Genomic DNA, 13783 nt, shown 5'->3' with positions numbered 1-13783 from the left:
GACTCTAGGCAGTTTGATTCTAAAAGCCTTGTTTTTTTCCGCCTGTCCAGTGCTATAATACGATTTTGAAGGCTTCTAGGCCAATACATCCAGAAGGACATTTGAAGAAAAACTTGCAAGTACTTATTAGGCTTTAGAGCCAAGTTTGTCCAACCTGTGGCCCTCAGGCCACATGTGGCCCAGGATAGCTGTGAATGGGGCCCAACACAAATTCATAAACTTTCTTAAAACGTGATGAGATTTTTTTTTTTTTCTGTCAGCTACTGTTTGTACTGGTATATTGTATTTTTATTTATGCATTTTTTTGAGACAAGGTCTTGATCTGTTGCCCAGGCTGGAGTGCAATGGCACTATCTCAGCTCACTGCAGCCTTTGCCTCCCAGGTTCAAGCAGTTCTCCTGCCTCAGCCTCTCTAATAGCTGGGATTATAGGCATGCGCCACCACACCCGGCTGATTTTTGTATTTTTAGTTGAAACGGGGTTTCACCATGTTAGCCAGACTTGTCTCAAACTCCTGACCTCAAGTGATCCGCCCACCTTGGCCTCCTAAAGGGCTGGGATTACAGGGGTGAGCCACTCCGCCCAGCCTGTGTTAGCATATTTTATGTTGGCCAAAGACAGTTCTTCCTGTGTGGCCCAGGGAAGCCAAAAGATTGGACACCTCTGCTTTAGAGATTCACCTAGCTTTTCTTGTACAGTAGATAAGAACTCAAGGTAACTATTTTGATGTTTTAATTAACCTATAATGTGAGTGGGAATATAATGTGAAGTCTCCTAGTCAAAATAATAAAAACCAAGATAGGATCTACAAGTTTAATGGAGAGAAAATAGGACCACATATTCTAATGTATTTCTGAACCTATAGTGGAAATTTTTTTTTTTTTTTTTTTTTTTTTTTTTTTTTGAGACAGTTTCGCTCTTGTTGCCCAGCCTGGAGTGCAATGGTGTGATCTTGGCTCACTACAACCCCTGCCTCCCGGATTCAAACAATTCTCCTGCCTTAGCCTCCCAAGTAGCTGGGTTTACAGGCATGCGCCACCACGTCCAACTAATTTTGTGTTTTTAGTAGAGATGGGGTTTCTCTGTGTTGGTCAGGCTGGTCTCTAACTCCCGACTTCTGGTGATCCACCCGCCTGGGCCTCCCAAAGTGCTGGGATTACAGGTGTGAGCCACTGTGCCCAGCCATGAAAATTGTTTTAAGAGCTATATGACTCTGAGAAGCTTATGAAGTACTAATGAAGATTTGATGAACTCTCAAACAAATTTTTGTTTGCTAGAAATATAATTCTTGGGAAAAAAGGGCTTCTGCTGTGAGTGGCACACATAGGGCATCGTTTGCTCTTGGTGCCAGAATCAACATCAAGAGATTTCAGAAGCATAATTTTTTGGTACTTGGGTAGCTGGTGATCATTGGTCATGGAGCCCTTATTTGTTGTGTAAATTAGACAGTTGTGACTTTTTTTTTTTTTTTGAGACGGAGTCTTGCTCTGTCACCAGGCTGGGGTGCAGTGGCGTGATCTCGGCTCACTGCACCTCCTCCTCCTGGGGTCAAGTGATTCTAGTACTTCAGCCTGCCAAGTAGCTGAGACTATAGGTGTCCCACCACACCAGCTAATTTTTGTATTTTTAATACAGATGAGGTTTCACCATGTTGGCGAGGCTTATCTCAAACTCCTGGCCTCAAGTGATCTGCCCACCTCAACCTCCCAAAGTGCTGGGATTACAGGCATGAGCCACCACACCTGGCTGACAGTCATGGCCTGTTGGGTAAATCCAGGTTTCTGCTCCCTCTTAGGGCTGTGTGGTGTGATGCACTGTTTCTATGTTATGTGATTGGTTTGTTGTATTAAATGTTGTGGGTGATTATAACACAAGGACAAACATTTTGTGTATCTACGTATAGAAAACATATGGTAAATATCTCTATTAAAGACAAGAAATGCGGCTAGGTGCGGTGGTGGCTCATGCCTGTAATCCCAGCACTTTGGGAGGCGGGGTGGGAGAATCGCTTCAAGCCTGGGAGGTCATAGCTGCAATGACCCATGAGTGGCTCTGTACTCCAGCTTGGGCAACGGAGCAGGACCATGTCACAAAAAAAAAAGAGGCCAGGCACAGTGGCTCACACCTGTAATCCCAGCACTTTGGGAGGCAGAGGCGGGCAGATCATTTGAGGTCAGGAGTTCGAGACCAGCCTGGCCAACATCCTGAAAACCTATCTCTACTAAAAATACAAAAATCAGCTGGGCGTGATGGCAGGTGCCTGTAATCCCAGCTACTCGGGAGGCTGACGCAGGAGAATCGCTTGAACCCAGGAGGCAGAGTTTGCGGTGAGCCAAGATCGCACTACTGCACTCCAGCCTGGACGGCAGAGCAAGACTCCGTTTCAAGAAGAAAAGAAAAGTAATTCTTGGCCAGGCATAGTGGCTTGTTCCTATAATCCCAACACTTTGTGGGGCCAAGATGGGAAGATCATTTGACCCCAGGAGTTCCAAGACTCGCTTGGGCAATATAGCGAGTCCCATCTTTACAAAGGATAGAAAAATTAGCAGACATGGTTGTGCATACCTGTGGTCCCAGTTACCTGGGAGGCTGAGGCAGGAGGGTTATTTGAGTCCTACAGTTCAAGACCAGCTTAGACAACGTGATGAAACCCCATCTCTACAAAATACAAAAATTAACCAGGTGTGGTGGCACATGCCTATAGTCCCAACTACTTAGAAGGCTGAGGGGGGAGAAGATTGATTGACCCGAGAGGTTGAGGTTGCAGTGATCCATGATCACACCACTGCACTCCAGCCTGGGCGACAGAGTAAGACCCTTTTTCAAAAAAAGAGAAAGAAAAGAAATATAATTCTTTTTTTTTTTTTCCGTATAATTGCCTATGTTCATTTGTCTCAATGGAACAACTGCTCAGAAGAAGATGTGAATATTATAAGAATTATCTTTGTTTTTTTCTTGTCCTCACAATCTGTTCCCAAGAATTATTTTCTTAATGCAAATTGTACAATTCCTTGGAAGAAGCAGAAAATATACACATATGCATAGTTATAGGTGCATAATGTACATATGATATATTTTAATTGACATATAATGAAATGCATGAGTTTCAACAAATACCTATCTGTTTAACTGAAACCCCTCCTTCACATACAGAACCTGTCACTCCCAGAGAGTTCTCTCATGCTGTTTCCCAGTTAATTCTTCTCCCTAGCACCAAGGCAACCATTGTTCTGATTTTGTCACTGGAGATTAGTTTTTTCTTTTCTTTCTTTCTTTTTTTTTTTTTAAGACAAGGTCGGGCCAGGTGTGGTGGCTCACGCCTGTAATCCCAGCACTTTGGGAGGCCGAGGTGGGGGGATCACCTGAGGTCAGGAGTTCAAGACCAGCCTGGCTAACATGGTGAAACCCCATCTCTACTAAAAATACAAAAAATTAGCCAGGCATGGTGGTGGGCGCCTGTAATCCCAGCTACTTGGGAGGCTGAGGCAGGGAATTGCCTGAACCCGGGAGGCAGAGGTTTCAATGAGCTGAAATCGCACCATTGCACTCCAGCCTAGGCAACAACAGCAAAACTCTGTCTCAAAAAAAAAAAAAGACAAGGTCTCACTCTGTTGCCCAGCCTGGAATGCATGGAATGCAGTGGCACAATCATGGCTCAGTGTAGCCTCAACCTGGGGGGCTCAATTAATCTCTTCCCACCTCAGCCTCCCAAGTAGCTGGGACAACAGACGTTACAGATGTGCACCACCACATCTGGCTATTTTTAAAATTTTTTGTAGAGATGGGGTTTTGCCATGTTGCCCAGGCTGGTTTTGAACTCCTGAGATCAAGCAATCAGCCATCTCAGCCTCCCAAAGTGCTGGGATTATAGGTGTGAGCCACCATGCCTGAACTCTGTTTTTTAAAATAACAGTTTTGTTAAGATGTAATTCACATACTGTGTTAGTCCATTCTCGCATTGCTATAAAGAAATACCTGAGACTGGGTGATTTATAAATAAAACAGGTTTAATTGTCTCACAGTTCTGCAGGCTGTACAAGAATCATAGCAGCTTAGCTTCCAATCATGGCTGAAGGCAAAAACATGATAGGAACCAGGAGCAAGAAAGAGAATAAGGAGGGAAGTGCTACACACTTTTAAACAACCATATCACACGAGACCTTATTCACTTTTGTGAGGACAGTACCAAGGGGAAATTGTGCTAAACCATTCATGAGAAATCCAACCCCGTGATCCAGTCACCTCCCACCAGGCCCCACCTCCAACATTGGGGATTACGATTCAACATGAGATTTGGTGGGGACACAGATCCAAACCATATGATTCCACCCAAATCATGCCCCCTCCTCCCCACCAAGTCTCATGTCCTCACATTTCAAAAGACAATCATGATTTCCCAATAGTCCCCCAAAGTCTTAACTCATTTTCAGCATTAACTCAAAATTCCAAAGTCTCATCTGAGACAAGGCTAGTCCCTTCTGCCTATGAGCCTGTCAAATCAAAAACAAGTTAGTTACTTCCAAGATATAATGGGGGTATAAACAATGGGCAAATAACTCTCATTCCAAAAGGTAGAAATTGGCCAAAAGAATGAGGTTATATGCCCCCATGTAAGTCTGAAACACATAACAGCAGCCATTAATTTTTTTATTTTTATTTATTTATTTTTTTGAGATGGAGTCTCTCTCTCTGTCACTCAGGTTGGAGTGCAGTAGCGTGATAGGCTCACTGCAACCTCTGCCTCCCGGGCTCAAGTGATTCTCCCACCTCAGCCTCCCAGCTTGGTGGGACTACAGGTGCACACCACCAAACCTGGCTAATTTTTGTATTTTTTTGTAGAGATGGGGTTTTACCATGTTGCCCAAGCTGGTCTCAAACTCCTGGGCTCAGGCAATGTGTCTGCCTCAGCTTTCCAAAGTGCTGGGATTACAGGCGTGATCCACCATGCCTGGCCCTCATTAAATCTTAAAGCTCAAAATTAGCCAGGCATGGTGGTGCACTACTGTAATCCCAGCTACTTGGGAAGCTGAGGTAGGAGAATTGCTTGAACCCGGGAGGTGGAGGTTGCAGTGAGCAGAGATCACACCACTGCACTCCAGCCTGGGCAACAGAGAAAGACTCTGTCTCAGAAAAAAAAAAGCTCTAAAATATCCTTTGTCTCCCTGCCCTACATCCATGGTACACTGGTGCAAGGGTGGGTTCCCAAGGCCTTGAGCAGCTCCACCTCTGTGACCTTGCAGGGTTTGGCCCCCATGGCTTCTCTCACGAGCTGGTGTTGAGTGCCTATGGCATTTTCAAACACAGGGTGCAAGCTCTCAGTGGATCTACCATTCTGGGATCTGGAGGACAGTGGCCCTCTTCTCACAGCACCACTGGGCAGTTCCCCAGTGGAGACCCTATGTGGGGGCTCCAACCCCACTTTTCCCCTCCACACTGCCCTAGTAGAGGTTCTCTGTGAGGGCTCTGCCACTGCAGCAGGCTTCTGCCTAGACATCCAGACCGGTCTTGATCTCCTGACCTCAAGTGATCTGCTCGCCTCAGCCTCCCAAACTGCTGGGATTCCAGGCGTGAGCCAGCATGCCCGGCCAAAAAGAACATTTTTAATTAATTTTATTTTTAAAAATTCAATAAAGATTTCCACAATAAACCATAGTCATTAAGTCTGCAAATATATATGCAGTTATGCATCACTTAACAATAGGGATATGTTCTGAGAAATGCATTGTTAGGCAATTTAATGATTGTGCAAGCATCATAAAATGTACTCAGATTAGGCATGGTGTCTCACACCTGTAATCCCCGTATTCTGGGAGGCCGAGGCGGGAGGGTCACTTGAGCCCAGGAGTTTGAGACCAGCCTGGGCAACATGCTGAAACCCTGTCTCTACAAAAAATACAAAAACTGGCAGGGCATGGTGGCATGCACCTGTAGTCCCAGCTACTTGGGAGGCTAAGGTGGGAAGATCACTTAAGCCTGGGAGTTCAGGGCTGTGGTGTGCTCTGATCATTCATGCCAGCCTGCGCGACAGAGCAAGACCCTGTCTCAAAATAACAAATGAATGAAATAAACTTTCTTTCTTTCTTTTTTTTGAGACAGGGTCTTGCTGTGTGGTCTTGCTGTGTTGCCCAGGTTGGAGTGCAGTGGCATGAACATGGTTCACTGTAGCCTCAACCTCCTGGGCTCAAGCAATCCTCCTGCTTCAGCCTCCCGTGTAGCTGGTTACCAGAGGTGTGCCACTGGCTAATTTTTTTATTTTTTGTAGAAATGGGTCTGACTTTGTTGCCCAGGCTGGTCTTGAACTCCTGAGCTCAAGTGATACTCCAGCCTCAGCCTTCCAAAGTGCTGGGATTACAGGCATGAGCCATGAGCCACCACACCTGGCCTTGAGTTTAATTGTTGTTTTTTTTTTTGTTTTTTGTTTTTTGTTTTTTTGAGACAGGGTCTGGCTCTGTCACCCAGGCTGGAGTGCAGTGGCATGATCTTGGCTCACTGCAACCTTTGTCTCCCAGGCTCAAGTGATCCTCCCACCTCAGCCTCTTGAGTAGCTGGAAATATAGGCATGTGCCACCACACCTGGCTAATTTTTGTATTTTTTGTAGAGATGGGGTCTCACTATGTTGCCCAGTGTGGTCTTGAACTCCTGGGCTCAGGTGATCCACCTGCCTTGGCCTCCCAAAGTGCTAGGATTATAGGCGTGAGCCCCTGCACCTGGCCTTGAGTTTAAATTTCTTTAGATAGACATCTGCTCTCTCTGGTTTACCACTGGTCTTCAACATTCTCTATTGACTTCACATACCTAACTTATGTATTCATTTATGTTACTGGCCTGGCCCTTATGGGCACTTGAATTTGTGAACCTTTTTCTAGAATTCTGGTGAGTTTTTACTGTAATTGCCAGGAACACAAACCAGATTGCAGTGAGTTGAAGAGTGAGGAAGTGGAGCCATGGAAAAGCTTAGCAAAGAAGCCAAAGAGAGTAATAGCCAGAGCAGCACTGGAAATACAGGATATGTGAGCTGCAACCCCTTCTCTGTGTTGCTCAATTCAGGTCTGTGGCACATTTCCCAATGACCTTTCCTTTTAGCTAGTTATCCAGTCTGCAGGAAATTAGAAATAGTCCCTTAAAAAAAAAAAGGTGGATTGCGGCCAGGCGTTGTGGCTCACGCCTGTAATTCCAGCACTTTGGGAGGCCAAGGCGGGCGGATCACCTGAGGTCGCGAGTTCAAGACCAGCCTGACCAACATAGAGAAACCCTATCTCTACTCAAAATACAAAAATTAGCCGGGGGTGTTGACGCCTGCTTGTAATCCCAGCTACTGAGGAGGCTGAGGCAGGAGATTCGCTTGAACCCGGGAGGCGGAGATTGCAGTGAGCCGAGATCGCACCATTGCACTCCAACCTGGGCAAAAGAGCAAAACTCCGTCTCAAAAAAAAAAAAAAAGGTGGATTGCTTGCTGGATGCAGCCTTGGTGAGAGCCAAAGAATTAAGACCTGGTATCAAGAAAGGAGATAGAACCCCACAAAAAGTAGATAAAAAGACTTGGACACATAGCATCTGGAATCATATAGTATGGGGGTTAAGTTGCCCAACTGCCCTGAGGGCATTCTTTACTCTTTTAAAAAATTATTTTTCCTTTTTTTTTTAAAAAAGAAATTATATAAGTAGAGAGGGGGGCTTCCACCATGTTGCCCAGGCTGGTCTTGAACTCCCGGTCTCAAGTGATCCGCCCACCTCGGACTCTCAAAGTGTTGGGATTACAGGCATGAGCCACTGCGTCCAGCTGAGGGCATTCTTTAAGGAAGAAGTAAAACATATATATTTTAGGCTTTCATTAAATGAGTAAGTGTTTCAAAGCTTTAGCAATTATTATAGTGGTGAGCTGCGTTTATGTGGAAATGAACAGATCTGTGATGCGTTGTAGTAGTTGAGTCTTTTTTAGGAGAATCTAATGCTTAAATAGTCTATTAAGAAGTCTAGGGCTGGGTGCAGCGGGTCACACCTGTAATCCCAGCACTTTGGAAGGCTGAGGTGGGCAGATCACCTGAGGTCAGGAGTTCGAGACCAGCCTGGCCAACATGGTGAAACCCCGTCTCTACTAAAATTACAAAAATCAGCCAGGCGTGATGGCGGGCCCCTGTCGTCCCAGCTGGTCAAGAGGCTGAGGCAGGAGAATCGCTTGAACCCGGGAGGCGGAGGTTGCAGTGAGCCGAGATTGCGCCATTGCACTCCAGCTTGGTGACAGAGCCAGATTCCGTGTCAAAAAAAAAAAAGAGTCTGGGCTGAATGCATGCCTCACACCTGTAATGCCACCTTTGGGAAGCCAAGATGGGGGGATTGCTTGAAGCTCAAGAGTTTGAGACCAGCCTGGGTGACATAGCAAGACCTCGTTTATACTGGGAAAAAAAATTTTTTTTAAGTAGCCAGGCATCGTGGCACATGCATGTGGTCCCAGCTAGTTGCGAAGCTGAGGTTCGAGGATCACTTGAGCCTGGGAGATTGAGGCTGCAGTGAGCTATGATCGCGCCACTGCACTCCAGTTTGTGTTTATGGCTACATGATAGTTTCAGAATTGGCTCCTGAGAGTCATTAAAAAGACACATTGACAGGCTGGTCTAGATGGCTCATGCTTGTAATCCCAGCACTTTGGGAGTCTGAGACAGGCAGATTGTTTGAGTCCAGCCTATGCAATACGGTGAAACTCCGTCTCCTACAAAAAATACAAAAATGAGTCTGGTGGTGGTGCGTGTCTATTGTCCCAGCTATTCATGAGGCTAAGGTGGGAGGATTGCTTGAGCCCAGGTGGTCAAGGCTGCAGTGAGTCCAGATTTGGCCACTGAACTCCAGCCTGGGCAACACAACAAGACCCTGTCTTCAAAAAAAAAAAAAAAAAAAAAGTGGGGCTGGGTGTCGGGCCAGGTGTTCTGGCTCACGCTTGTAATCTCAGCACTTTGGGAGGCTGAGGCAGGAGGATCATCTGAGATTAGGAGTTCAAGACCAGCCTGGCCAACATGGCGAAACCCTGTCTCTACTAAAAATACAAAAATTAGCTGGGCCTGGTGGCACGCACCTGTAATTGCAGCTACCCGGTAGGCTGAGGCAGGAGAATTGCTTGAACCTGGGAGGCATAGGTTGCAGTGAGCAGAGATCGCACCACTGCACTCCAGCCTGGGCAACAGAGCAAGATTCCGACTCGAAAAATAAATAAATAAATATATACACACATACATATAATACATACGTACAAAAATTAGTTGGGTGTGGTGGCGGGTGCCTGTAATCCCAGCTACTTGGGAGGCTGAGGCAGGAGAATTGCTTGAACCTGGGAGGCAGAGGTTGCAGTGAGCCAAGATTGCACCACTGCACTCCAGCCTGGGCAACAGAGTGAGACTCCGTCTTAAAAAAAAAGCACATTCACAAGGAGTGTTTGGTGAATAAGAAACTATATGGTCCACTTATTTTCTTTAAATTAAAGAATTTCACCTTAGTGTTAGATTATTAAAAAAAAAAATAAGCCAGCTTTGACTTGATCATTTGCATTACTGGTTTGAAAGAACTGCAAAATCGTCTTTTTTTCTCCCCTTTTCAGGATGGTCTGCTTGTCCTTCATTATGGTCTTGTGGTTTCTCCTCTGAAGATAACTTGAAGATTCTAAGCACATTATGAGGAGGGAAACAAAGGAGGCTTCTGCAGGACTGCATCTCACCAAAGATTTCCATGAAATGTAATTGCTACCACTTTGCTGTTCAAGACATAACTTACCTATTTTTAGCACCAAGAATTATAGCGTTTATAAGTACAACTTGGAACGATGGAATGCATCTGTTACTAGAGACTATATAAAAAGCAGCCAAAGCTCAGGGGAAATTTTTCAAAAATTGAATTTTAAAATTTCTTATGATTTTAAATACCTTGACGTTGATTTTGCTTCCCATCTTTGAAGTAATCGGTTAGATTTCTTTGTTCAGCCATTTCAAGTTGGTGGTTGGGATATCTGCTCTCTGGGATGGCATCAGTTGGGCAGTCATCTTTTTGGAAGAGAAGTGTGCTTTTGAATGGAAGATTCAAAGCCAGTCTTTGTTAAACTGCAGGGTGTACTCTCAAAGGCCAAAACTATTGGCCACTTTTGTATGTTGCCAGCATATTTTGAACCTGTATCTTTTTTTATACTAGCAACGCTACAAAGGAGAAGTTACTCATTTCAAAATGGATGAATTGTTATTATGTGTGAAGAGACTCTGAGTTTATGGTCTGTGACATAAACTTTCAGTGTAATAAGACTTCTTCAATACATCTTCCAATAAGGGGTGCTTCTTTGTGACAGTATTTTTATTTCTGACATTCATTTTATTTGGGTACATAGTGTGGTTGTTGATACCTTGCAATAGTATTGCTTCTGAAAGTAATAAAAAATTTTAGGAGAATTTGAGAAGTTTACAGAATTACTTATTCATTGTTTTCTTAGTAAGTCAGTTTAATGTTTATTTTTCTCATTATTTCATCACTGCAATAAAGAATAAGGGTGTTTGAGCTCACCTCCATGCGAAGACTTCAGTTTTAAAACATTATTTGCCTAAAATTAGCATTGTGATGCTTTCTAAAAGAAATATTTTATAAATCCTGTTTAACAGCAGAATTTCTGAATCTGTATAGAGACTACTACAAAATTGGACAAAGATTGGCAATTCTTTATAAAGAATTTGTGAATTGTGTATAAATTTATTCTAACATTTAATAAAAATGTATTTTAACCTATTTGGGAATGTTAGTGTTTACTGTGGATTTTAAAAAAAAATAACCAGGCCAGGGCTGGGTGCAGTGGCTCACGCCTGTAATCCCAGTACTTTGGAAGACCGAGGCAGGTGGATCACCTGAAGTCAGGAGTTCGAGACCAGCCTGGCCAATATGGTTAAGCCCCGTCTCTACTAAAAATACACAAATTAGCTGGGCATGGTGACGGGTACCTGTAATCCCAGCTACTCAGGAGGCTGAGGAAGGAGAATTGCTTGAATCTGGGCGGCAGTGAGCCGAGATTGCACCACTGCACTCCAGCCTGGGAGACAGAGCAAGACTCCATCTCACAAAAAAAAAAAAAAAAAAAAAAAACCAGGTCAGGCACTGCGGCTCATGCCTGTAATCCTAGCACTTTGGGAGGCCAGACGGGCAGATCATTTGAGGTCAGGAGTTTGAAACCAGCCTGGCCAACGTCTCTACTAAAAATACAAAAATTAGCTGGGCATGGTGGTGTGTGCTTGTATTCCCAGCTACTTGGGAGGCTGAGGCAGGAGAATCACTTGAGCCCAGGAGATGGAGGTTGCAGTGAGCCAAGATTGTGCCACTGCTCTCCAGCCTGGGCGACAGAGTGAGTGAGACTCCATCTCAAAAAAAAAATAAAAAATAAGCTAGGCATGGTGGCTCATGCCTGTAATCCCAGCACTGTGGGAGGCCAAGGTGGGCAGATCACTTGAGCTCAGGAGTTCAAGACCAGCCTAGGCAACATAGCAAGATCCTATCTCTACAAAAAAAAAAAAAAAATTACCTGGGCATGGTGGTGAATGGCTGTAGTCCCAACTACTCAGGAGGATCAATAGCCTGGGTGGTCAAGGCTACAGTGAGCTATGATCCTGCCGCTTCACTCCAGCCTAGGCGACAGAGCAAGACACTGTCTCAAAAAAGCCTGATCTTTAGTAGCTACTTAGAATGTGCCACTTGTAACAAGTGAGTTGACCGAGAGTTGAAGAGATGTTAAGATTATTGTCTTTAGAACCCAGATTTGGTTGTTTTCAACATTACAGATTATTATTATTATTTTTTTTTTTGAGACAAGTCTTAAGGCTGTCACCCAGGTGGAGTGCAGTGGCATGATCTCACCTCACTGCTACCTCTGCCTCCCAAATTCAAGCGATTCTTGTGCCTCAGCCTCCTGAGTAGCTGGGATTACAGGCCTGTGCCACCACACATGGCTAATTTTTTTTTTTTTTTTTTTTTTTTTTTTTTGAGACAGAGTCTTGCTCTGTTGCCCAGGCTGGAGTGCAGTGGTATGATCTCGGCTCACTGCAACCTCCACCTCCCGGGTTTAAGCAATTCTCCTGCCTCAGCCTCCTGAAAGGCTGGGATTACAGGCCACCCGCCACCATGCCCAGCTAATTTTTGTATTTTTAGTAGAGACGGGGTTTCACCATGTTGGTCAGGCTGGTCTCGAACTCCTGACCTCATGGACCTCGTGATCCGCCCACCTTAGCCTCCCGAAGTGCTAGGATTACAGGCGTGAGCCACTGAGCCTGGCTTAATTTTTGTATTTTTTTAGTAGAGGCAGGTTTTGCCATGTTGGCCAGGCTGGTCTCAAACTCCTGGCCTCAAGTGATCTGCCCACCTTGGCCTCCCAAAGTGCTGGGATTACAGGTGTGAGCCAACGCGCCCGGCCACATTACAAATTTTACCATTTCAGGGAAGAGATTATCCCCACAGAGACTCAACTGTAGACTTGGAGTAAGCATTCATTTTCCCCCTATTTTCCTCAATTACCATCCCATTCATTACTGTAACATGGCAAAATACTTATCTCCTTAAAAGTAGAATATCAAATGTAATTATTTGATAAATACTTCTGTGATGAGCAAGTTAAGAGTGTCACTTGTTAGACATTGTGTGGACAAGAAGATTCAAAGAGGAGTGATCTATCTTCGAGGAACTCACAGCCTATGGGTTACAACACCTCTAAGAATCTAATAAAAAGCAGTTATTGGTTAAGTACTGTGAGTCAAAAAAATTCTACCTTTTCTTTTTTTTTTTTTTTTAAACAGAGTCTTGCTCTGTCACCAGGCTGGAGTGCATTGGCAAGATCTCGGCTCACTGCAACCTCTACCTCGCGGTTTCAAGCGATTCTCCTGCCTCAGCCTCCCGAGTACCTGGGACTACAGGCATGCGCCACTACACCCAGCTAATTTTTGTATTTTTAGTAGAGACGGGGTTTCACCTTGTTGTTACTGGCCCCCCTTTTTTTTTGTGGGAGGATCCTTAAATGTGGGAGGATCGCCTGAGCCCAAGAGTTTGAGACCAGCCTGGGCAACATGGCAAAACCCCAACTCTACAAAAAATACAAAAATTAGCCAGGTATGGTGGGGCGAGCCTGTAGTCCCAGCTGCTCAAGAGGCTGAGGTGGGAGGTCAGCCCAGGAGGTGGAGGTTGCAGTCAGCTGAGATTGCACCACTGCACATAGCCTGGGTTACACAGGCAGAGCCTGTCTCAAAAAAAAAAAAAAAAAAAAAATTAGCTAGTCGTGCCGGGCGAGGTGGCTCACGCCTATAATCCCAGCACTTTGGGAGGCCAAGGTGGGTGGATCACGAGGTCAGGAGATCGAGACCATCCTGGCTAACGTGGTGAAACCCCATCTATACTAAAAATACAAAAAATTAGCCAGGTGTAGTGGCGGGCACCTGTAGTCCCAGCTACTCAGGAGGCTGAGGCAGGAGAATGGTGTGAACCAGGGAGGCGGAGCTTGCAGTGAGCGGAGACCACACCACTGCACTCCAGCCTGGATGACAGAGTGAGACTCTGTTTCAAAAAAAAAAAAAATTAGCTAGCCGTGGTTGTGTGCTCCTCTGATCCCAGCTACTTGGGAGGCTGAAGCAAGGAGATTGCTTGAGCCCAGGAGGTCAAGGCTACAGTGAGCTACAATCATGCCACTGCACTGCACACTCCAGCCTGGGAGACAAAGTGAGACTCTGTCTCTTTAAAAAAAAAAAAAAATGCCCAGTCTTTTGTTGTTGTTGTTGCTGTTGGTCT

At 45.1% G+C, this 13783-nt stretch overlaps 1 protein-coding gene and 1 non-coding gene across 3 annotated transcripts in view; both read left to right on the top strand.

Moving 5' to 3' along the window:
- Nucleotides 1-10753, top strand: part of PCGF6 (polycomb group ring finger 6) — a 47844-nt gene extending 37091 nt beyond the window's left edge. Inside the window, exon 10 of one of the 2 annotated variants that reach the window (XM_002821113.4) lies at nucleotides 9588-10753. In XM_002821113.4, the coding sequence (XP_002821159.1) occupies nucleotides 9588-9644 (57 nt within the window). In that variant the 3' untranslated portion in view covers nucleotides 9645-10753. The remainder of the gene's footprint in view (nucleotides 1-9587) is intronic. The other variant, XM_063727723.1, reaches the window with a different exon arrangement.
- Nucleotides 1295-1427, top strand: LOC112135329 (U11 spliceosomal RNA). Its single transcript, XR_002916627.1, has one exon. It is a non-coding gene; the product is annotated as a U11 spliceosomal RNA (small nuclear RNA).
- Nucleotides 10754-13783: the final 3030 nt, after the last annotated feature.

Source organism: Pongo abelii, chromosome 8 (assembly GCF_028885655.2).
Source record: "Pongo abelii isolate AG06213 chromosome 8, NHGRI_mPonAbe1-v2.0_pri, whole genome shotgun sequence".
NCBI classification, from domain to species: Eukaryota; Metazoa; Chordata; class Mammalia; order Primates; family Hominidae; genus Pongo; species Pongo abelii.
Note: the sequence above shows the minus strand (reverse complement) of the source record. Positions and strands in the feature narration are given on the sequence as shown.